Raw genomic sequence first — 25,723 nt, forward strand, 5'->3', positions numbered from 1 at the left:
TCTGGATGAGGAGAAAGATGCACAAAGGTGCCATCAGTGGTCCCGCCACAGCTTGCAAATGCCATGCACACTTTTGAGGGCTGCTTCTTGCTGTGTTGTACTGAGGTGGTTGCATTGACAGCACATGCAGGGCTGGCAGAAGTGAGGTGAGGTTGGAAGGGCTTTGGGCAACCTGGTCTAGTGGAAGGTGTCCTGGCCCATGGCAGAGGGTTGGAACCAGATGAGCTTTAAGGCCCCTTCCAACCCAAACCATTCTGTGATATTATGATTCCCTCTCTTCAAAGGCACAGTGCTGCTCCTCCACTGGGCACAGGAGCCAGGCACACCTCAGTGTGGTGGCACATCTCCACTAACATTTCAGTCCTCCATACTGTCACCCTGAGACACTAAAGCATTATCTTCTGGATTTGCTGTTGCATTTCCTTCTTCCTCGCGTCCATCCGCTGGTTTTAAGAAGAGGAGCAGCTTCAGAAGAGCAGTTTCCTCTTTCTTGGGAGGAACAGCAAACGCCACACCTTGTGGTGCCAGTCCAGCATTCCTCCCCAGGTACACACTAACGGGAAGCGGTGCTAAATTAACTCTTTAAACACCAGGCATTTCCCGGTTCTAACCAACGCTTGCGAAACTGGGTTGTTGCTGTATTTAATCACCAGCAAGCAGACAACTGCCCTCGGCAGCTCCCACTTGAGGCGGCACCGAGCAGCAGCAAAAGGAGGAGGAGAAAGCTCCTCCTCCCCTAGGTCCCACATCCCTGCCGCGGCCCGGAGCCGCCTCCTCACTCTCCGCGGCACCGCCCCGTACCCCGTGACGGTCCCGCCCCGGCGGTAACAGCGGGAGCAGTGGTCCCGCTGGGCGCGGAGGAGCCATGGGCTCGGCGGCGGAACTCCTGCTGCTGCCGACACCGCCACAGCCGCTCGGGGAGTGCGAGCGGGAAGCTCTGGCAGCGCCCGCCCGGCACCGGCGGCGCCAGGAGGAGCAGGTGAGGGGTCCGGGGGGGCGGGCAGCGGCTGCAGGCAGCATCGGGGACGGGGGTGCCTCCGCCGTCAGGCGATGGGGAACCGTGAAAGCGTTTTGACTCACCCGTAGCATCGCCGTTGAGCGGGGCTTATGCAACCCGGCTGCGTGGGGCTGCCCCCGCGGGATGCTAGAGCATACACTCCCCCCCCCCCCCCCCCCCCCCGCCGTCTACCCGCCTGACCCTCGTTCTTCCCGCCGAGACGCATAATCCGAGTGGGAGAGGATGGAAACAGATCCTACAGTCATAGAGGACCAGGCTGGAAGGGACATCGGGGGATCATCTGGTCCAGCGTTTATGGAGAAAGCATGACCTGGGCTAGATGTCCCAGTACCATGTCCAGCCGAATCTCAGAAGTGTCCAGTGTCGGGGAATCCACTGCTTCCCTGGAGAGATTATTCCAGTGATTGGTTGTTTTCATTGTGAAAAAATTTCCTCTTGGGTCCAGCTGGATTCTCCAGGGCTGTAACTTGTGCCCATTACCCCTTATCTTTTCCCTGTGACTCGTTGTAAAAGGGAGTCTCCGTCTTCTTTGTAGTCACCCTTTAAATACTGGAACATGATGATAAGGTCTCCCCTGAGCCTTCTTTTCTCCAGATGTACAAGGGCGGTCCCTGCACAGCAGTCGCGTGGGAATATCTCACTGGCAATCTTTAGGGTGCTGTTGCCATCCTCTGATAGTTCAGCTCTCAGTCTTTCTTTTAAAGACTTAAATATATCAAGCTTTCAATTGTTTTCTTGCTTCTGGAACTGAATATTGTCATTGGAGAAACATATCCACACATTCTTTGATTTGTCTGCATTCTTCAGGGTATGCATTCTTGTGGCATGGTGGATGGAAGTGGCCTTTTGCTTAGGAAATGAAAAAAGCTGTGTACATTTCCCTATTGATAATTGTAAATGGCTTGCCAGGCACTCTTTGTTTCTCAGACAGCATTGTCCTGGTGCTTAGACAAAGGCAGAGTTCTTAATGCACCTTTATTGATGTTTCATATACAGAAAAACAGAGCACAACCTTTTTCATATTCAGTACTTACATGTGAGGATCCACTGCAAATGCCATGAGCGGTTAAGAGAAATGCGATAGCACTGATAGTTGCACAGGGGCAGACAGAGCTCCTAGAGTACATACCAAAGTAATTTCCAGACAGTTTTGTTCAATTTCTGAATAATTTCTGTTGAAAAATCTCATAAAATGGTTGTGACTGCACTCAACCATAAGTCAACCCTTCCACAGATAGAATAGTTTCGTATCTAAAAGCATGTGATGGTACCTGCCAGATTTTACAGCCAGAAGTGGGCCACTGCTGGAAGACACTGGTACTTGAGAATTCACTTGTTAACCACTTATGTAAGTCAGTGCATCTTCCTTGTCCCTTTCTGTAGAAAAATAGGGCAGAGCAGGGCATGTACCTGAATGCCAGGTAAGGTGGGATGCGCTGAGAGGTGCAGCAGTTCCCCTCTCTGTGTCCACAAGCCCTCCTGTGGGATATAGCAGGAGGAGAGTCAGAAACACACTCTGGCTTGCTGTCTTCCCTGAAAAGGAAGGTTTAAAAGTTGCATCAGATCATGTCAGATGTTACTGCTGCCAAACTGGTTGTAACTCCACACTGAGGAGGGAGCTCCCTGCAGGTTACCGCTGCCTCCCTGTTAGTGATAGGTGTGTAATTGTGGTTCCAGAGGATGGTGCATGCTGAAGAACTGCTTTCCAATGTCGCCTAAACACATCTTTAAATGAAGTTGGTAAAGCTACTGCTAGGGTGGCTGCAGGGATGCTTGCCTGAGAAGCTCTCTTCCCACTATTCTCAGGCACAGGTAGTGATTGTGGCTGGTAGTGATTGGGGTGTAATGTTAAGATAGCAAGGCAAAAAATTTATATAGGCCATTAGGAAGAAAGAGAAGATCCTTCCTGTTTATTGGAAACATTTCACTGTCGTAGCATGGGTTTTTTGCATACTGAGGGTGCCAGCAGGAGTATCAGTTGGCTTTATTTACTATACCTAGAGAATGTGAATATTTTATCAAAAAACAGTAAAAATAATCATAATTTGATAAATAAGAGTATTTTAGTTTTCTGTTTAGGGAGGACTAAAGCTAGGTGAGGAGTTAGTGGTACGTGCACATGCTGCAGACTTTGACAGAAGGTCCCAGATTGTCCTTTCAAGAGCAGAAAGACACGCACCTTGATTTGAAAGGGCTCCTGGTTCATCAAGCCTCGGTTTCACCTGCTCTTTCTGCTCTCATGGAGGGGATGTTGCTGAACCCTGCCGTTCCAGCAGGCAGGAATCCTGTTTCTAGGCTGGGTCCTTACCTGGAGTCCCTCATGGAGGCCTAGCATTGCCTTGGTGTTTGCTGAGGGTGTTTACACTCTTAACGCAACCACTGGTCCTCAGCCTGTGTTTTCCTGCTTCATGTTCTTTCATGAAGTATAAATGTGTGTGCCAGCTTAGTGCTATGTGCTATGCAAAAGAAATAAATCGGTCAGAATCTGCTTTGACCATGGTGTAAATTCTTAATTCTCTCAGCTGATGTAAAGTAAAGCCTGAATGACAGCAAATCCTTTGGCCTTTTTTTGAGAGGGCTTCTTGATGAGGATCTGGAGCCTGTAACCTGGGTGTGATTCGGTTTTTTTCCCAGTTTCCTCCAAAATAAACTGAATTTAAGATCACACCTAGTAACACAATGCTAAAAGAAAACCTTCCTGACAAGTAGGACCTAAATAATAATATATACACCCTTCAGTGTTTGTTGTTTTTAAAGATAGTACTCTATAGGAAAGAAATCTGTTTATTTAGTGCCAAACCCTCTGGCTTTTGTCTTGTATTGAAGCTCATTATTACATCAGCAAGGACAATGCTTAATGAAATTACTGACAGGTACACTTTTAAAAGAATAGAAGGATAGGTTACTAAATGTTATATGTAACCTTAGGAATTGCAGTGGACTGTAGAATTGTGTAATTCAGTGATTAGATTTAAAAGCTGAACTGGTTGATCATGTGATTAATATCTTTTGTAGGTTTGCATGCAAAGATAATAATTGTTTACTTTAGTCTTTGAAGCATCACAGAACCTGGGTGGTTTCTTGCACCTACATTGCACTGCTGTTGTTCACAAGTGGTATGTGAATACAACAGAAGACTCAGCTGCTTCTGAAGCCATAGGAGGAGGTTGCTGCTTCACCCTGAGAGCTCACAGTTTATTCCTACCTGTTGGTAGTTACTGGTCAGATGCACAAGTTGTCCTGTGTTTTCAATATTGCGAGAGTTAAGGACCACAAATCTCCTTCCCTAGCCCACTTTCTAAAATAGGTTAGCCTTTGTCATACTGCTACATTCTAAATCTCATCAACACCTATAAATTAAACTGAAATAAGAAGAGAAAGGTGACATGCAGGTGAGTGTGTAATAATAAAAGGTGACACCAAAGTCCTGCGTTAACAGCAGGACATAAGGTGGTGTTAGCAAGAGACACAACTTTGAAGCCAGGCTTTGTTACAGCAAATAGGGCTCCTGAAAGCCATGGCACCGTGGCTGTCTTCTGTACTGAAAATTGTCTTTCTGGGCAGTAATGAGTTTTAATCATTTGTAATCCAAATGGAAGGCGATGGCATAATTCCCAGTTGCTTCAGTGAGGCCAGGATCTCCACCTAATGCTAGTTTAGGATGCATAGCTGTCAGATAGCACTTCAGATTCTAAACTAAAACCAATGCTTCTCCTAGAAAATATCTAAATCACAGAATGGTTTGTGTTGAAAGGGACTTTAAAGATCATCTAGTTCCAAAAATTCAGAGTTGATATGCAATGCAAGTATTCACAAGTAGATAAATCAGCTTAGACAATCACATTTTAACCTGCCTTTGTAACCCTTTGGGATGTTTTATTATTATTTTGAACAGTGTTTTATCTCTCTAAGTAAGTGGAGTATTTCATCTAATAATAGATGGCTTCACGTTTAGAGGAGCAATTATAAAAAGTCCTTGGTGTTTCCCTTTGGGAATTATGTTGAAGAGGTATGAGTGATTTCAACTAAGTTCAGCTGTTGAGATTTTTTTAATAAGTTTCCAGTATCACTAGTATTTCTCCAGCATAAAAAGAATGAGCAGAAACAAAACTAGAGGATGATATCCTTGTGGCATCCTTCATGTGTTTTACTGTTCATTGGAATATAGGACAGATGTGTGCTCTGTTGCCTGGAATGGCATCATTTTGGTCGTAATTCAATAGAGGCCAAGAATGTTTTCAAGTAAACTTGTATGTATGGAAACTGTGGTGCCCAAGGCTAGAAACCTATTTCTAATTTATTCCAAGCCCAGATAATCTGAAAATTGTAGGTTTCTCCTGCTTGCAGTTGCTGGGATTTGTTTCCAAACCAAAAATAGTAATACCTGAGAGGAAGGGCTTAATCCCAAATTTGTTCTGGCTCTACAAATAATTTAATTCTGCAGACATTCATAGCTACAAAATAATAGGTGATAATAATTTTCTAAATAGCATTAATGGGGTTTCTGAACCTTAGAAGGATTTGAAGAAAACAAACAAAAGAAATACCCAAAGGCAAGCCCTTCAAACATACCTGTAGCACCTACAGTAAGCAGGATAGCATGCTCTGCTTGAATAATGTGAATATCCCGTTTTCTTAAAGAAAAAAGTATTCTGGAGAGAGACGTGAACAGAAGTTTTTTCTCTTTAAAAGGCAAAACAAACTAACAGCTGATGCTTTTCAGCAAGCCAGTGCATTGATACCACACTGGATGTACAGTGGATTGCAAGCCTTTTGCTGGGTCTAGCTGACCAGTTGTAGTGGGGGAACTTTGATGAACAAAATCCTATGGAAATGAAGTATTGCAGGTGTAAGGAAAAGATGGATTAGAAGTTGGGTTTGGTCTGGTCTCTATGTAAAATGGCAACATGGATGGGAACAAGTTGCAGGGACATTAGTAAGAGCAAAAGGGACAGTCTAAACACCAGGGAGAGAAGCAGATCTTAACATGGGGCAGGGAGGTTTCCTCTCCTGTGCTGGGTTCTTGTCTGTGACACTTTCTCATCTCAAACTGTATTCATGGGGAAGTTTACTCCTGAAATTACAGGACTCGACCACAGTCTATTGAGAGAAATCTCTATTGCTCTTGAAGCCTTCTATGCCTTCCACAGAGTTCAGTATCTGCACAAGTTCAGTATCTGGAAAAGCCTTTTTACCTCCTCAACGCAAAACCACTACTGGTATTTAAAAGTTTGATCCAACAACTGTTGATCTAAACTTGAGTTGCAGTAAAAGCTGACTAAGGGAGTCCAGTGCAGTTGCTTTTTGTATGATGTTGTTGCTTGTTTCTATAGAAACATCTTGTTTCTGTTTTACTAATGTGTCTAGATTCTTGCTGTGGAATGAAGGTTAGCCCAATCATCATTTTGTGATTTTTTTTTTTTATTTTTTTTTTATTTACTTAAAATTCCTCTAAATATGACACTTCCGTTGGCAGCAGTTGTAAAGTACTTTAGGTATTAAGAATTTGGCTAGTTTTCTTACATCTGCTTTTTTCTTCCAGAGGAACAAGTAAACTTAGTTTTTCTCCGTCTTCTTTTTCATTTGGAAGTGAGGCTTTTTCTCCCTCATTTTCTAATCTATTCATCTTTTCATATTTAAAGATTAGATTAAATCAGATTAAAAATAGCCTAGAGAAATGAACCTGTTTGTTGCTTTTTCCTGCAGACAGTTGAAATTAATCTTGTCTTAATAATCAGTCTCTTGGCTGACTATCAAGATATTTTCACTGTTTACATTCGCAAGGTCAAATACTAATTGTTAGTTTCATGCTAGCAAAGGATTGTGAGGGGATAACGATCTCTTCCTGCTATAGTAGGAAAGGAGGAAAATCAGAAACATTTCCAATAAAATCATTTGCTGTTCTTGGGCAAATTTCACGTTCTTTTAGGTAAACATATGAAACATTTTTAAGCCTGAGAAGGCAGGGTGAAATCCTGGTTGCGTGCCAGATGTTACTAGTAATGAAACTGTCTACTTTGTATATGTGGAGGAGCAGGAGGCAGAAAGCCTGCACCCAGCCAACTTGTGCATCCCAGGGTTTTGTGCTGGTACCCTGCTATGGGGCAAGACTGTGGTTGCCAGAAAGAGGAGGCCACAACCTAGGAACTTGCTGTTTGCTGTTAATCTCCAAAGCCTATCCATGGCAGTAGGCAGAGTGGTCAGCAGGTTGAGTACTCTCAGGATGGGGCAATTCATTCCTCTGGGATTTACAGTGCTGGCTGCCTAACTATCAGATATCTGTAGCTTTATGTTGACTGGTACGTGTCCCTGTCTGCACCCAGCAAAAGTTGGTCTCTTATTTTGGAGAGGAGAGAACTTGTGGTTTCTTCCATCCTGCTCTCCGTCATCTGCTCACTTTCTTCTCATATTTTTCTGTAAGACAGATTGAGCTTGAAGTATTTTCAGTTTTGGTTTGTATCCTCTAAAAAGAGATGACTTTGTGAGGCTCTCTCTGCTAAACGTTAAATGTTCCAACTTTCAAAATACAGGAGTATTTTTCAGCAATTAAGCATGTTCCTGAAGTCACATCTCTGAGGCTTTTTTGACATTTAAGTGGCTATGGGCTTCAGCTGTCAGACACACCACCTGTTCCCTGGAGTAAAAATAACCACCACCAGAGTAAAATAGATAGTGAGCAGTTAAACACTGCAGAGAAGCCTTTTATTTGGGGGGGAAAAATGGAAGGGTGTGGGTGGGCGTGTAAATGGGAGATCCCCGAGGTCCCTCATTATGCCTTGTATTTTTAACATCTCATTTGGAAGTTGTTAAACTTTCAAAAGTTTGCTGCTAAGCTCAGAAGGGGTTTGTTTTCTATCTAATGTAGAAATAATTCTTTTAAACGTGCCATCTCTTTCTTTCCTTTTTACTGTAAATGTGACCAACTGATTGGCATGTTACAAACAATTTGGACACACTGCCGCTTTTCTGTGTTGGAGATGATCTTTATGGATTCCTTTTTCCTGCTCTCCTCTCTCTCTGCCCTCCTTGCCCAGCAGCATTTTTTCGACTTCAAAATCACAAGCTTTTACATGGAGAGCAGTTATTTTCCCAGTCCGTTGGCCTTTTCTCCTCCATTACCTGAGTTCATGTTTGTGTAATGCCCTTTTGGATAGCTGATGCAAGAGAAAAAAAAGAAACTGATAGACTTGTACTCAGCCCAGTGCTCTTGTCAGGTTGAGTGTGAGGTGGGAATTTGTCAAATTGTCTGAGCAACAGAAGACTGTTGCATTTCTTCAATTCATTACTCATTCAGAATTGGAAGAGGAATGTTACCTGGTTTGTTTTGAAGGATCTTGTGCCTTCAGAGTAGTTGAATGGATTTTTAATTTCTTTTAACAAAACAGTGTGAATCTTTAGGGGGAACAGGTTCCTTGTGTTCCTCTGTTCTCTCCTCCCGTGGAATTTAGGCTGTTGATCTTCACCCAGTTAATTTCATTTAAGTCAGTTACCTAGATTTTTTTTTTCCACGCCTGCAAAACAATCCCAAAGTGAAAAAAACAACTCGACATCCTTAGGCTGAGTGTGGAAAACTGTGGACCAAACTGCTGCTTCAGCAGATGAAATGCCTGGAAGGCAGGACCATAATTACAGCCATTCTCACGGTTAGTGCAGTGCTGAGGTTATGGGACTGAGAATTGTAGTTGCTTTTGAGTCATTTGTGGTCCTCACAGAGAATTCATCCAGCCCACTGCTGCCTTTTCTGGTGGCCCCACAGCACCTCATTACATAGCCTTCTGTCAAAGTTTGTGATGAAGCAGGGTTGTCTTTCTTCCAGGAGGCTGGCAGGAGGCACTGGCTACAGCTGCTGGAGCAGCTTGTGTTCCTCCTTTCAGGCCACTTTCTTCTTTCCAGGGATAAGCACTGGCAGGGTTAGCAACCCTGAGCACACAAAGATTCACCTACACAGAGATGTTGCAGTAGTTTGTCATGTGTGATCCGTGTGTGGCCAGCAAACCCACCACATCCAGCAAGTTTGGGGTGTCCTGAGCGTGAGCACTGGCCCCCATTGCTTGCCAAGGAAAGTGCTGCAGCAGCAGTTGGGCCCCTAAGAGGAGCTGCAGGGGCTTCCAGGGAGAGCTTGTTGGCAATGCTGTGTAAGGGCATCTAGTCTTTGTGTAAGGACATCATTGGTACTGTCCTTCAGTGAGCTGGCATTGCTGGTAGCAGAGAAATGCTACATCTGTGATGAGAGAGCATTCCATGCTCTCTTTGATTAGCTACAGGGAAATAACTTCCCAGGTATGCTGGGAAGGTTCATGTCCCCTTTGGATCCATTTCTGTTCTGCATCCTCCAAGGGTTTGGCAAAGTCACTTGTGATCTGCAAATGGAACTATGTGCTCCCAGCAATTCGAAGGGAAAAGACCTTGAACTGGCTACATTAGAGTAACTAGAATAATATCCCCAGGGAAGTAGTGGATTCCCTAACACTGGACACTTCAGATTTGGCTGGACAGGGTGTTTGGAAATCTAGTCTAGTTATGGTTTGCCCATAAAGACTGGACCAGTTGATCCTTGAGGATCCTTCTAACCTGGTTATTCTATCATTCATTATACTTAGGAGGTGCAGACAGGTCAGCCTTAAACAATTGTGGAAAGTTCAGTTCTAACTTGATCCTTCTCTCCCAGAATGAAGCATATGAATCACTGCAAAGATAATTTCTTTGGGTGGGGTTGGGGGTGTATGTTCTTAGGGGATCTCGTGTTTCTCTTCATGGTCAAAACACACTGGGAAGAAAAAGTTCCTACTGTCAGACTGGAGTGGTGTGACCTCTGCTCATGACTTATCATGTGCTTTCCTGAATTTAGGCAGCAGTGATTTTGAGTGAATGTGGGGGAAGTTTGCCATAAGCAAGGGCAGTCAGTGGTCACAACACTTGTTCATCCTCAACACAACACTGGTAAAGCCAACATAACTGGTAAAGCCACAGACGGCCATTCATTGAGTTCAGTAGGCTGAGTTGACTTTACCTTCTCTGTTGTTTTAAAGCTAGTCCAGGAAAACAATCAGTTACATGGGAGATCTTTTTCAGAAGCACTTTTCAGAAGCTGATGCAGGAGCACCAGCTGTGCTGGAAGTGGATGGAACTTGCACTTAGTATGTCCTCTGAGATTTTCATTCTGACAAATAGGTCCCTTTCTGACATCCTGCATCTGAGAGGGCTTCTCATGGTTCTCCTTAAAGCATCCAAAGCCATTTGGCCATAACAGCTGGGTAAATTTGGTTACAAAGTTTACATATTAAATATTTTCAGAGTTTGGATCTTCAAGTTCTGCCTTTCTGCCAGTAAACAGTGGGAGACTGCAGACAACATCTTTGCTGATGAAAAACAGGCTGTCCTGAATAGGAAGGGGAATTTTATAACACCAAACATCCAAAAAGACAAGAGAAAAATGGGTGGTTGATGGGAATCTTTTGGTACTGCAGTGGGCTTGTGGAGAACACTGTACGTACATGCTGAGCAGCGGGCCAGATCAGATACTTCTTCTGTTCCATGTGATAGCTCTATGCTTAATTTCAAATAAATAGAAACCAAGTACAAAATGGAGTATGGAGTACTGCGTCCAGCTCTGGAATCCTCAGCCCAGGACAGACATGGACCTGAAAAGCTGACAGAGGGTAGATTAAGATTAGACATTAGGAAGAAATTCTTCACTGTGAGGGTGGTGAGGCACTGAACAGATTGCCCCAGGAAGTTGTGGCTGCCCCATCCTGGCAATGTTCAAGGCCAGGCTGGATGGGGCTTGGAGCAGCCTGATCTAGTGGAAGGTGTCCCTGCCCATGGCAGGGGGGTTGGAACCAGATGATCTTTAAGGTCTCTTCCAACCCAAACCATTCTGTGATTCTATGAAATATTTTTAAATGAAAAAAAAAAAAAAAACAAACAAAACACTTGCACTATATGGAAGCACTTAAGGAATATAAAATGAAAAGGAAATTCAGCCAATGAAGTCATACACAGTGGTTGTACATTTGTATAAAGGAATCTGCTAGTGTGATTTGCTGTAAGTGCATTGATACCTAAAATAAAATCACATAGATGTAAAATTAATTTAAATTACAGTAAGAAGTAATTCATTACAGAAGTTGATAACATTAGGTGAGGAAACAAATGCAGTCAGCATTTCTGATACATTCTTTTTTAGCTTCATTCACACAGGGAAGCCTCTTTCTCCTTCAGAAATAATCCTGTATGTGTTTATTGGGTGAGTGTCTTTCCATCAGTTGAAGGAAGGATGGGAGAGAAGTTCAGGAGACAGTATTCTGTTCCTCTCCTTTCAGGAGGTAATTTGGGCATGTGTCCATCTATATCCAGCTGGATCTCTGGCTGCACTTCTGCTCCCCCAGCCCCTCTGAATTTCTTCATCATGCCTATCTTTCTTTGAAAGAGGGAGGAAAGGCAAATAAACTACTACAGAGGAAGTAGACCTCTCTTATGTTCCTTCCTGCATTGTGGCAAATGAATTCTGGGGGTGCCCCCGTGAATAGTAAGTTAGCTATGAGAACTGCTGCTGTAAAGGCCTTGAAACTGATTTCTTGGGGGCTAGTGCAGGTACAGAAATTCCCTCTGCTCCCTCTTGATACACAAAAGAAAAAATGGAAGTCATGAAGCCAAAACTGAGTTGCTGATTTTTAAAACTAGCAACTTAAAACAGGAACTTACTTTGCTTTTAACTGAAGCAGCTCTATTGGAGTAGGAGGCTGCTCAGAATAGTATCTTTCTCTTTCCACATTTTTCTTTTATGGTAGTGTCTATGTCAAGCTTCAGGCTGATTCAGCAAGATTTAGTATGAAGATAGTCTTATGGAAATGAAGAGTCAGCTGGGAACTTCTGCTTGCTGAAGAAAACCAATTTCAAAATAACACTTAGAAAAGTACTTCTGGGAAAAAAAGTAGTATTTGGTTCTGAAGATACGGTTTGAGATCTACTGGCACATATGAAGGACTGCATGCTAGTTTACTATCACCCTGAAAATCAGTGAGAAAACTCCCAGCTGCCAGCTTATTTAGTATTTTTTAGCAGTCTGGAGTCTTGTAACGTTACTGGTGTTTGCCCTAATGGTTCTGTTTTAGGTACACCTCTGAGGAAATGTGTTTGTCCAGCATGTGGAATATTACACAAGAGTAAAGAAAAGTACACCATCTGGGTTTTACAGCTGATCATCTGTTTTCAGCTTCACTTGGTTTTGCTGAGTTGCCTGAAGCAAGACATACTTAGCCTGAATTAACTGAAGCAGACTTTGAAATCTTGAGCGTTTCCATGATCATTCTGAATGGTTTTGTAAGCTCTTGAAACTGTTTAGGAGAAATAACTTGACACTTGCTTTTGTAATGAAGCACACACTTGTCCTTCTCCTGTGCCTAGAGGCTTGATGTGTGTACTTGCTTTAGGAATTCATGAATCTACCCTTGTTTGAGTAGGAGAAGGTGTGATAAAGTCTTGCTTTAAAAAGCAAATAAGACCTTGAGAGCATGAGTAAGGTGGAATTTACTCTGTGCCCTGCTCAAGAGACTGCGCAACTTTGTGCTGTTAGGTTATCAAAGCAGAATGGGGCTGCTGAGGAAATCCTGTGGCTTACAGCTGCCTCATACCATGAGAGACATTGTCAGTGTGGACACATACAGTTAATCATAGTTAGCTGGGCCAGTGAGATGGAGCTTGTGGACATGTGCCTGCTGGCAGCCTCCTTGCCACTGCTGCGCTCCCTTGCTCTGTGTGAAGACTTCCAGGGCGTTAACCAAGTACCATTAATAATCCAGAGGCAAAGTGGTTTGTTTGTTTCCCCTCTCCTGGTTGCAATGGCCACTGGTTCAAAGCCTAAGTGACTTTGCTAGAGAATGCAGTGATTTCTCCTGCACACGTTAACTGTTTCTCCCAAAAGCGGTCTCTGCACCACTTCATGCTAGCTGCACTCTGATCCCCTCTGCCGCCATCCCACAGGGACATGCTCCCTGTATTCTCTGCATGTGGGAAGCAAACAAATATATTTTCCCTTCCCAGCACATCCTTTTCCCTAATTGGTGTGATGGGCATAACCACTTAGGCCAATAATTTGCTTCAGTGTGCTCTTTCGGATTAGTGGGATGAGAGTTCCTGTAATAGCACTGGCTTCCTGCATGGCAAGCCCCCAGCCCTGCCGAGTCTCCAGCAGCTCGCAAGAGGCTCTGCCTTTCATGAAGAGACTAATCTTGAGGGATTAATGAGGAAACAACACTTACTGGAATTAAATAAAGCACAGTTAAAACCAAAATGTGGAAAACTAGGGGGAGAAAACAACCTGGGCCTGAGAAGTGGGCTGGAAAGAGGCAGGACAGTGGCTATCAAGGCATAACCTCCAGAAAAATTGAACACAATATTCATTACTATTTAGGCTTAGTGCACCTTTCCGTTTCTGGGATTCAGTACTGAAGCTTTAGCCAAAATCTTTATGAATAAGCAAAATACCCAAGCACATGCAGCTGATGGACTGTAAGGGTTTTGTTGGTGTCTTTTTCAGTAGCATCTGTGGTGCTTTACCCAGCCTTTATTTAGTCAGAAGGTTCTTCATTGTGGCATAAAGTCTAGCCTAGAAAAACAGTGTTTCCTTAGGTCTTCACTGGATTTTGTTGAGGATGGGAATGCACTTTATTACTTGCTCTCTAATGAAGAGCCTTACACTGCTGTGGGAAGGAATTGCTGTTTCTCCAGTGAGACCCTGGTGTGTAACCAGGGATGCAGAATAGCCTTCATCTTTGAAGACAAAACTGAAGATACGTGTTTGCTTTGACTCAAGGAATAGGTTAATTGCACAGAGAGTTGGCAGGCCATTTGTTGGACCTATTGATTAGCTGACTGAAGTATTGATGGGTACCTGCTGCATGTGTTTTCATTGCTACCTAACGGAAGGATTAGAAAACTCATGTTCATCATCTTGAAAGCGTGTTCGCGATGTCACACCCAAACACAAGGCAATAAGGTTTTGTGCAAAGGATCTCTGAACACTGGGGAAGGTGAAGTGAGGTTTCAAGCTCTAATCTAATTACAACTTACATGTTGAAACAGTCGTGTGTTTTATCCAGTGATGTTTAAATGTGGCATCTTTATCTAAAGATATGCTTTTGGTTTCCTATGCATTTACCCCATCATTTTGATTCTGGGAACAAGTGTAGTGTTTGTTTCCCTTCTCCTTTGCTTCTTTGTACCACCACTTTGTGTCTGTGCGGCCCTTGGGTCTGTCTTCCTTTGCCTGACTTTCATAGCTTTCTACACCAGCATTGGGATGGATGTTTGCTTCCTTCCTGGTTAAATCCAGTATTCCTCTTCCCTTCAGTTCCCTGTGCTTTGGTGCAAAATGCTTTATAGGTCATGCTTAATAGTGTTGTGTCATTCTCGTGGTTCTGAAGATATTCTGGAAATAATTTATAACAAATCTACTTCAGACAGATCTCCTTCCTGAAATTACAGGCATCATCTAATTCATTTTGGTTGACCTGACATCCACGTTGCACAGAGAGCTAATATGTATGACCTACGGGAGAGCTTTTTTATCCCTCTAGAGTGGCATCTGGAGGGGAGATAGGCTGTCATATAATTGTAGTATGATCTCAGATGTCCCAACTTTGAACAAGTGAGTGTCATCCTTAATGTTGTACTGAAGTCACAAACTATTTAACATCTCAATTCAGAGTAACTATTGCATGGATATCTCAGTTACACTCATTCAAATAGAAACAGCTGAGACTTGTTCCGAATCATAGTAATAGGAACTGATTGTACGACTGATACTTCCTAATTTTGTCTTCTTTTTGCAGGTCCAACAAGGACAAAGAAACCACACTGCAGAACCTGTAATAGACGACTATAAAAAAATGGGGACTCTCTTTGGCGAACTAAACAAAAGCCTCATCAGAATAGGCTTCACAAGGATGTACTTTGGAGAACGGATAGTAGAACCTGTAATAATTATATTCTTCTGGGTCATGCTCTGGTTTCTTGGCCTACAAGCTCTTGGACTGGTTGCTGTTCTGTGCCTTGTCATTATTTATGTACAACAGTGAAATTTTATATATGCTGTTCACATAAGGTATTTCAACACTGTCACTGTGTCAGTGGATTTATGAGTTTAAGTGAAAGGGTGGCACATCAAAAGCTGCAATCCTTTGAATTGCATTACATTGAAGTTTCAATGCTTGGGACGAGGAGGACTAAAACGATATATTTTAAGCAGTCAGCAGTGCCCTACTATTTCTTTGAAGGGCAAAAAATGACATGCTTGTAATATAATGGTGTCCAGCATACTGTTTTCTGCATTCTTGGGGCCTTAGTCCAAGGACTGGCTTTTTATCATTGCCCTCTCCCCCTGCAATGTTCTTGCTAGCATATTCAAAATTTCCTGCCTGGTTTTACAAGGGCACTCAATGTGAGTGTCCTGTTTCAGTGTTGTGAGGGGCTCATGTGCTGTTTGTTCCCTGAATCTGCCTAACTGGCTCTTTTTTCACTAAAAAGGTAAATCTGCACGAGGGAGGTTTGCTAACAAACAGACCTGCAATGACAAATGGTCATAAGGTGAATGCAACTTCCTGACACAAAAGTATCTTTGGTTAGTATAGTTTATAACACGCTTTCCCTTCGGAAACAAGCTATGCTAGCAAAATAGCAAAATTCTTTTATGCTAATATTAGTAGCTTCCCACAAGGCTTTAGCTGTTCAGGAGGAATCACAGTCCTGTGTTGGCCAAATGGTCTAATGTAGCTTTGCCTTGTGTTTGGAAATGTACTCTGCTCCTGCTGCTATTTTTCTTTCTTTTTTTTTTTATACTTGCTCTTTCCCCCAGCCCTCCTGCTGAAGATAAATATCTGGATAATTCATGGACTTTGTAGGTAGTTACAGCTGCAGTGTTGGAGAGCTGCCATTCCAATTGGCAGTGCTAGATAGAATATTGTCTGCTTCCTCTGGGTTGCGTGTGAAGTGTCTGAGCATCCAGACAGATATCAGACCAGATCTCTTAAAACTTCCCTCATTTGCTGCAGTGTGGACCAAACACGAGCTGGAAGCCTTGTGTACATAAACAAATCAGACCCGTTTCCTCATGCAGGGCAAGAATGCAGTCGAAGTCAGGTGGTCATTTCATGATGATTCATTTTCACACTAGACAACAAAAGGGCATATCTGTAGTTGCATGTCACAGGTAACACAAATGGGAGAATAGGATACACACATTCAAGAGCAGGTGCACAATTCACTTTGGCTCCTAGGGAGCCAGGGTGAATACTCAGTACACCAGGGGTGTACTGGGTATTTCCAAGTTGAATGTGCTCATTTAAAGAAAAACAGTAAAATGAGACGCTCTTTACTGAATAGGCTACCAATTTAATAACTTTTAGTAAGAAACCTAATTGCAAAATGGAATTCTGTGGTAGAGCAAAATTATAAATTTATACAACGTAATAGATGTGAAATGTACAGAGAACTACTTAACCTTTTGCAGTGACTTTTTTCCTAAACGTTTTTATACTCACAGAGATCAACAGTAGATTAGTTGAAAATGCTTCTTATCCAGAGGCTTTTGAAGTTAAGGAGAGCTTCTCTATGGTCCCAGTCCTGCAACTGGATTCTCAAGGCTGTTTTGTGCCTACTTGGATCATGTTGGTTGCTGAGCTCTATTTCCAGGACCTTTGGCACCAGTCCTCATGGACCTTCCTATTAGTGAAATAAGTGTGATTTAGGGCAGTGAACGTGAACTTTAAAGTCTGTCTATGCCTAAATATTATCTGTAGAGGTGTCTTTCTGCTTTTGTAATGAATGAATTAGTTACATTTTGAGGAGCCTGGTCTCCTCTCCAGGTCTTCACATGAGGGGAACTGAAGCCCAGCTGTGTGTTCTGATGGCAACCTGCATTCATTGGTCCCTACTTAAATAGTTATGCTGGTGGCAGGGAAATGTTTGACAACAGAAGATGTTCTGGATACAGGGCTTTGTTACTCACAGCTGGAAGTCGCAAAGCAAACAGCAAGTGCAGGCTGAACTCAGAGGCAGGAGCTCTGTACTCACAAGTGCCTAGGGATAAACTGGTTTTGTTTCAAGTCCCTTAGAAAGCAGAGCATCTGTTTACACCTTTGTATATTTGTATAGCTACAATGGTGATTTATATGTGTTCTTTCCCTAGACCCTTTTGTATAAGGGCTGTACTACAAAAGCATCTTGTTCTTTTTCTAAAAAAAAAAAAAAAGAAAATCCTTCTTTTCTCTCCACAATCAAGTTATTGTTCAGAGGATCTCATCCAGTTCCTTTCATCCTGTAGGAAAATGTCTCTGTTATATCCTTGTTCTGGTAGTACTCTTGTGTAAAGCTGCTGTGCTGTGAGATGGCATGTAGCATTTCCTTGAAGTTGTGATTTTGCTATGTATATAATGAATGGGAAACAGTGATCCCAGGGTGTGACTGACAGGTTCAGTGAGGACATTGCTTATATGCATGTAACCCTTTAGTATGTGCATAACTATGACTGTTTCACTCATGAAATCATTTCAGTTGTTCTTCTAATCTTTATGTTTGTGTACATGTACTCTAGGGAAAGGTACCTTTTGGACTGAGACTGTGTACAAGTGAATGTTTAGATGGTTTTTCTTAAAGGTAAATTGCTACATGTTGTCCTTCTATGAAATTTTTAAGTTTTAAAAATGTGAAAAAATAGCCCTAATAGAGTTAGGTTGACTGAAAATGAAATAATGTATTGCATGTAAGATACCCTTTGCCCATTTGGTTTCATACATTCCATTGTATATAAGAACTTGCACAGAATCATCGGTTGTAATTTTGTGCTATTGCTGTACTATTTCCCTGTCATTTGCATGAAAGGAAAAAAAGGGGACTGGGATACAATCAGGCATAAAGAGTGAAAAATTGAGTGTGGTGAAATGATGTTTATATGTGTCATAAAAAATATGATCATAAACATGTGCCAAAACTGAGGGGGGAATGGGTGAACAGTCCTCACATTGTGTTCTTCCTTTCATCCAGATGTAGCTCCAAGGCAGAGGAAGCACCAAGCTTTCAAAGCCTATCCCTAGCTAAAAAACAGGACAATAATTTTAAAAGAAAAAAGAAAAGAAAAAAAGACAACTTCACTGTTGTCTATATAGTGAAAAGTGATACTGTTATATATATTGGTATAGATGATGATTATTCTTGATAGAACCAAAAGCATCTGTGCTTGATAGAACCAAAAGCATCTGTTCTTGATAGAACCTTTATGCATCTGTGTGTAGAACTGTATGAAGGAACTATGTCCCTTAAATCTGTGTTAAACAACAAATGATGTAATTCCAGTTGGTCCGTGTAATATATTGAAAGCTTTTTACATAACCTCTCTTTTTTAAAGGATGGACTCTTCAGTACTGTTTTGCAGCCACCAAATGCAGACGTGTTTGAACTACTGTGTACAGAGAAGAAGCTCTACATGTAGGAGAACCTTGGAGAACCCATTTGCACTGAAAAATATCACATTGAACCTGTCCATATTGAAAGGAAAAACCCTATTTCTTAAAAACTCTGTATAAAATGAATCCTGTGGAAAGCACTTTGTTACTCTTTCTAATAAAAAACATTGCCATCAATGAGAACTGTGAATTCTTTATGGTGCTTTGTTCATGGTTACTTGACTCCTTTCAAAATATGGTAGGCCCAGATGACATGAGGCAGCATTCAGTTATCTACTGAAATTGGTTAACTTGCAGTTAGCGGAGAAACAAATCCCCCTTAAACTGTTCATTCTTTTCTTTCTGCAGGTCAGAAGGGTGTTCATTCTGCCAGACACATAAGTGTATCTGTGTTGCTCAGGATGCACAGTGAGTTAAGCAGTACAGGTTTTCTAAAAGTAGCAAAGCTGAATTTTGGTCCTTCAGACTGTGCACAGAATAAGTAAGACTCACTGCTTGAATAAATTCAAGCCTTCAGGTTTTATTTCCATTCCAGTATCTTGGTCATGCCTTTTATCAAATGCATGCAAATTGAGGAACAGCCTGTCTTTGATTCTTTAATTCTTTCCATCCTATGCTTTGCTCTAAGCTTTGAAAGTTTATTTTTTAGCCTCTCCCTTCTTGTTATTTTTCTCCTTTCACTCCAGTGTTGTCTTCTCTGAGGCCATTCACCTACAACAGTCTCTCTGTGCCCAAGGGTTCATGCTTTTTCAGCATTCAGTCATCTTAAAACCTACCTAGACAATCTATTTTCAGTTGGATTTTATGTTTTACAGCATGCCTGCTTAACACCAGAGGGGAGGAAACAACAGACAGGATTTTAAATAACATGCATATGCTGGTAATCACTTTTTTACAGTGCTTATCTGCTAGTTTAGATGAAGGTTACAAAACTGTAATTTCAGTTGCTGAAGGTCCAAGAGAGTGTTGCAGCTCTGCAGGGTAAAGGACTGCTGGTAGATTGGCACCAGGATTTTGAGAATAGATGGGTTAAGCAGCCATGTAGCATAGGGTTGTTTCAAGCTCATGCAGGTGGGTAGGTTGCCAACTTGCCTGAACTCCAGCCAAAGTTGTTACTTTCAACAACTGTCTCCCAAGTGCACATAAAATCATCAGCGTTCCTTCTGCACTCATTCTGAAGAAACTGAGCTTTCATCAGCTTGGCTATACACAGAGGAACCAAAAGGGGATGAGAATGTGAAAGGAGAATTGGATTTACAATAGTGTTTGTAACTTGTGTGCAAGTTTGTGGTATCTTCAAATTTTCGTCCTGTACTATCCAGATAATGTTCTTGTCTCGTATACAGTTGTCAGAATCTTTATCAGCCTATGTATATCCTTGAATTAATACGGAAGTGAAGCAGCCGAGATGATGCTTTCTCCCACATAACTTAGTGAAAGCAGCTTCTCCGCAGCCCCCAAGTGGCAGGAAGAATGTGACTGGATAAAGCCTTTTTGATGACAGGAGGCTGCGGAGGAGGATACTCTTGGTGCATCCTCAGGTGAACTGACTCCTTCCAAGGTTATCCAAGTGCTGGGGAAAACATCTTGCCCAGTCCCATGTATTATTGAAATAGCGGGAGTCCAAGTGGCATGGAAGGGAAAGGACTGTTATGCCACAGTCCAAGGGATTTAGTCAGACAGTGTTTGAAATAGAGATGATATGGAATAGAGTGTTTAGGTTTTATGTTCATTAAATGTAAGTTAATTAAGCCAAATTGTTTCTTGGCTTGCCCTGGCACATCACCTTTGTACAGAAAGAACACTGCTTGCAGTGAATGTTTCTGCTTCTGGAACCTATCTATGTCTAGGCGTATTTTAGACATGCCATTTACTGTTAATCGCATTTTAAAGCATTACGAGGGAAAAGGGCTCATCTTCAGCCTAATTTGCATGAAGGTTTAATTAGTACATGTGAGAAGGGAGCCAAATTAGTCTCTGGCAAATGGCTGAGGGCTTCCTCGTAGAGGAAAAAGCTGCTAATTGATGTGTGGGTGATGAAGGTACAAAGGACATGAGTTTGCATGCGGTCCAGAATGGGTGTTGGAAAGTGACCATTTTTGTGTCCTAATTCACAAATAAATTCCCTGTTTTCTAATGTAGCGATCTTCCCAAGATAGGTGGAACATAATTCCCAGGTATAAAAAGTCTGTAGCAAGGAGCTGAATTATTAGGTAAGGGAAATTACTTTGGAAACCAAAATCTTAATCTGCAAAGGATCAGACAGTAAGAATTCTATTCTTAGAATCATAGAATAGTTAGGGTTGGAAAGGACCTTAAGATCATCTAGTTCCAACCCCCCTGCCATGGGCAGGGACACTTCCCACTAAACCATGTCACCCAAGGCTCTGTTCAACCTGGCCTTGAGCACTGCCAGGGTTGGAGCTTTCACAACTTCGTTGGGCAACCCATTCCAGTGCCTCACCACTCTCAGCATAAAGAACTTCTTCCTTATATTCAGTCTAAAGTCCCCTGTTTGTTTTAACCTGTTACCCCTTGTCCTATCACTACAGCCCCTAATGAAGAGTCCCTCCCCAGCATCCCTATAGGCCCCCTTCAGATACTGGAAGGCTGCTATGAGGTCTCCACGCAGCCTTCTCTTCTCCAGGCTGAACAGCTCCAACTTCCTCAGCCTGTCTTCATATGGGAGGTGCTCCAGTCCCCTGATCACCCTCGTGGCCCTCCTCTGGACTTGCTCCAGCAGCTCCATGAATTATTGGATGACTTTAAGGATCACAAAGAGGAATGTTTGGTAGTGAAAGGCAGCAATATCAAAAAGCCAATAGGTACAACTTATACATGCATGTTATCCATCAGTTTAGAACAAAATCAGCTGTAGATGATTTAAAATAGGTCTGGAATGACTGCTGAGTTCTGTATGCTCTGAAGAGCTACCTGTTGAATAACTAAGCTGAGCTTTCATTTGGTTTGTGTATGTAAGCTCTGTTGTCTGTCAGAAGATTTCTAGCTCTTCTCAGCAATGCACAGCTTGGGCGTGTGCAAGCCAGACTGCAGCTTTGTCCTGGTACTGAGAGAATTCTTTCATAGTACCTCTCTGCATCAGTTCAATCATGATTTTCTCCAAAAACTAACTATGTCAGAGCATTTTTTGAATACTTTTAGACTCTTACACGCTGAAGCGTGTTCCTGCTTGGTCACAGAAAAGCCATCACAAAGCACAGTGGGGCTCCCTTCTTATTTGTCTCAAGTGCAAAGCAGGAACCAAGCTCTGCAGTAGCATTAACTTCTGCTGGATGCAGAGTGGCAAAAAAAGGAATTAAAATTATTTCTGTGCCTCATGGCTTATTTTTGAGCTTATCTTCAGCAAGCCCAGCTTTTTTGAGCCTGGTGCAATCATAATGGGGCTTCAATACTTTCATATGTGAGTCTGCTCCTTTAAAAAACAAAATAAAAATAGCTTTAACCCTTTTCCTGTATTTGGCTTGTCCAGGAAGTTTAGCACATTTGTATCTTTTGCTTGCGTTTCCTATTTTGCCTTTTGAACTTAGAAATTGTTGAACTGATTGCCTGAAGCCCAGATTCCTTAGGGTTAGGAGGAAGCTACTGTGCTTTTCTGAAACTTAGTTGAGACATGTGCTCTGTGTTATTACCATAATAGAAAACTTACCAAACTAGATAAAATATTCTGTGAATTCATTTCTTAGAGCCATTTTTGTTAACTCATTTCATTGCCAGGAGAAATGCAACAGATCTAGCCTACCTGTAAATCAGTAAAGTATTTTTACAGTATGGCAAGAAAAGTATAGTAACTCAAACTGAGACATGGAAAACAAAGAAAAGCTGTCAAACTGCAAGAAGTTTTGTAGGAGAGTTGTTTGCAGTGGGGTCTGTACACCTATCTTGTTTATATTTGAAGTACTGATGATAGGTCAAGAATTAGGTGTGTTGATAAACTTACAGAATAGGAAGGATTATGCAAGAATGCATGGAGTTAAGGCCTGGAGTTGAAAAAAAAAAAAAGGTGGTAAATTTCATAGTATGATGTGGAAGACCATATACCTTTGAATTCATAAGAAGGCACTCAAAGAGCTCATCTGTTCCAAGTGGCAAAAGAGTATAGCCAGAGGTTTAGTTGAACACAGGATAAACAAGAGCCATGAATAATATATGGATAGCAGAAAAAGCAATTCTAGGATGTTCTGAACAATGTATTTTTACTATGACCATATAACAAGTCATAGCATTGCACTGAATTTTGTTAATCCCTCTCTCTCTATATAAAAGCAACCTGATACAGAGGAGATTTAATGAAAATCTTATGGAAGGTAAAATGTTACCTTGTTTGTAAAGGTAAAATGAAGGCAGAAGGCAAGGCATGGGGGGGTGGGGGACTAAGTGAAAGGGTGGTGTACAATTAGGTACAGTTAGTAACTATAGATAGGAGCAAAAATTTCAAACCCTTACTTGAGTAACATTCTGAACCAGTAACATCAGTGACAAAACCTGGAAACAGCCTTTAGGGTAAAGCTTGATTGTTTCCAAAAGAGATGCTATGGGATGGTTGCATGCCAAGCAAGAGGAGAAGACTGGGCTCTGGCTCTGAAGCAGATTTCTTACAGCTTTGTGTTGCAGCTACAACTAAAAGCTGAACTGAGTCTCATTCCAGAGACATCAGTGCAGGGGGTTGGATGGGACATACATTTAGTCTGCAGAGACTGCCTTTTTGCTTGTTTTCCCTGCCCTGGTTGGAAACATATTGCAGTGGTGCCTATCACCCAAAGAGACTAACCTCATCTTTGCTCTGACTTCGGCTGGTTTAGCTGGAAGATTCATTTCTGCGATAACGCAGTTTATAATTTGTTTAACACTGTTCTCTGTTTCCAAATATCCAATTTCTCTGGCTTGGAAGCACGAGTGGTATTTTTTCCCTATCGAACAATCAAGCTGATACTATCTGTGTTAGCATCACTGCAGTGAAAGAAAGAAAGGAGTTAAATGATTAGGCTCTTTAATTATTACTAAATGCTATTTGCTTGCTTTTGTTTTGCTCAATAGACTGTATATTGTAGCAATGTGCTCCAAGCATCCTGGTGGGTTGGACATTGAATTACTCCTAACCATAAAAGCTGATAATCTCATGGCCAGTGATGTGAGCAACACTTCCCTTTTCAGTTCAACAGAAATTGCTCAACAGCTGTAGCGCTTTCCTCCCTTTCCATGGGCAGTTCAGAAACAGCCAGGGCATAAGGGAAGCCTTTCCAGGTCTCGCTAATGATTCAGATCTAATCCAAGTCACCGGAAAATCCACAACTGCTATCACCTCAGGGCTTTCCATAGCGCTTCTGCATTAGGACTAAATGATTCAAACCCAGTTCCTAGTCAGTAAATCCGTAACCCACAAAGAAACTACCACAGGGAGCACTGTTTGATGTACTTCATTACCCACTGAGCCAAAACCCCACAGGCCTGGGAAACCGCTGCCGCTGAAGCCAGCTTTACAGGAGGTGCAGCCTCAAGCCTGCCACTTCGGGCCTTCCGTGTAAACGCCTCAAACGCGCCCGGCCCCGCCCCGCGCAGGCGCTCTGGGACCCGCCGCGGCAGCCTCCGGCGGAGCCGTTGGCCAGGGTGCTGGGCTATATCCTAGGCTCGGTTCGGGAGCCTTTACAGAGGCTGAGCGGAGCCTGTGCGGGAGTCCCGGCCCCGGTTCCTCGGTCTCTTCCCAGCTGGACGAGCCCGTTTGGGTCCTCAGCGCGGACAGGGCCGGGGCCTGCTTCCCGCCCGCGCCCGGAGCTCCGCCTCACCGACTCCAACCCAGCACCTGGGCGGGGAGCCGGGCCCAAGTCCTGAGTTCCTCGCTACCCGCTGGTGCCCGGCTCTTGGAGCGCCTTTTTTGTGTCCCCACGAAGGCCCCCGAAAAGGCAACACATTCCTTCCGTTTAACTCTTAATTTCTGGGCCCTAAACTTGGCAAAAGTTGGAGCCTAGTGGCAAGCCCCCAAAACATGACTTGGTGTCTGTTTCTGAGCCCAGCAACACAGAATTTCGTCTCCATTTTAAAACGCTAGAACTGCCCAAGTGGGCCTGTTTTCAGATTCCCAAACCACAGGATTTAGGCTCTCTTTTTCAAAAACATCCCCCAACTCCCCCAAAAATAATGCAGGAATGACTCCCCATTTCTGAGCCCTAAACCTGGTCAACTTGGAAACCAGAGAAGGCTTACAATTTAAAGTACACTGAAGAGACAAGAACTTTGAAGAGCAGATGAAAAGGTAAATTCGATTAAAACCTGATGTAAGTCAACTTCATAAGTAAGACAGTGAAAAGAGGTGGACAAGTTCCATTTTACTGCTCTGAGAGACTTCACTGCCATTTAGATTTCTAACACCATTAGCTCTGATCCTCTGAACCTTTGAACAGTGGCTCAACCTGTACATAGAGACTCACTGAACTCTGGGCCCACTTTCCCTGGGGAAGGTTTGTATACATAAACAGAGATGCTTGTAAAGCTTCTGCTTAAGAATACATTGTTGGGAAGTAGGTTTGTATGAATAGGGTTCAAATTCAATTTTGTAGGCTCAGGATAGGGTTTATAGCAAATATAGCTGGACCATAAGTACATATGCAATGCTGCCTCTAACATTGCCTTTGGCTTTGATGACCCTTCTTTGATACAGATCTGTTAGCTGCAAACTTCAGACTGACTTCTGCAGAACATGAGAGCCTGAGTCAGTCTGGCTGTATAGGATTGTGCATCACATTATCCACAGTGGGAGAGGGAGGAAAGCTCATTTAAGGTATGCTTAAAGAGGGAGGAAAAAAAAAAGTGTTACAACAGGGGAGCTCAAGAGCAAAGGTGAATTGCCCTTTCTATGAACCAGCATTGCAGTCACTCAAGAGTGACAGACAGAAGGACTGCTCATCCCGGTAGTGGGGCTGGCACCATCTTGGAAAAGGTTTTGAAGTTCTGATGTTCACTTGCTTTGAACACTTTAAAGCACAGCCTCTGCTTTTCACTTGTTACTTTCCAAGCCTCCTCTGTCCTAGCCATACCTTCACCAACCAGCAGGTGGGGAGAGAATAATTTCATTTCCAAGTGAGGAGAAAATAAATTCAATTTTAATCATGAATGCTTTCAGCTGTGTATTTTTAGTTAATGCTCTATTCCTCCCTCCTTTCCCAGGTAATTGGGTACACATCTGCTAATTATTTTTCATTCTTTGCCACTGTCTTCTGATGAACATTTCCCT

At 42.6% G+C, this 25,723-nt stretch overlaps 1 protein-coding gene across 1 annotated transcript; it reads left to right on the forward strand.

Moving 5' to 3' along the window:
• Nucleotides 1–742: 742 nt before the first annotated feature.
• FAM241A (family with sequence similarity 241 member A) lies at nucleotides 743–17,248 on the forward strand. The gene is made up of 2 exons (XM_061478723.1): nucleotides 743–979; nucleotides 14,851–17,248. The coding sequence occupies exons 1-2, from the start codon at nucleotides 866–868 to the stop codon at nucleotides 15,094–15,096; spliced, it is 360 nt and encodes a 119-aa protein (XP_061334707.1). The 5' UTR covers nucleotides 743–865; the 3' UTR covers nucleotides 15,097–17,248.
• Nucleotides 17,249–25,723: the final 8,475 nt, after the last annotated feature.

The sequence above is a fragment of the Pezoporus flaviventris genome, unplaced genomic scaffold (genome assembly GCF_033815535.1).
Source record: "Pezoporus flaviventris isolate CSIRO_AGI_PZ_B2104156 unplaced genomic scaffold, CSIRO_AGI_Pfla_v1 ptg000002l, whole genome shotgun sequence".
Lineage (NCBI taxonomy): Eukaryota > Metazoa > Chordata > Aves > Psittaciformes > Psittacidae > Pezoporus > Pezoporus flaviventris.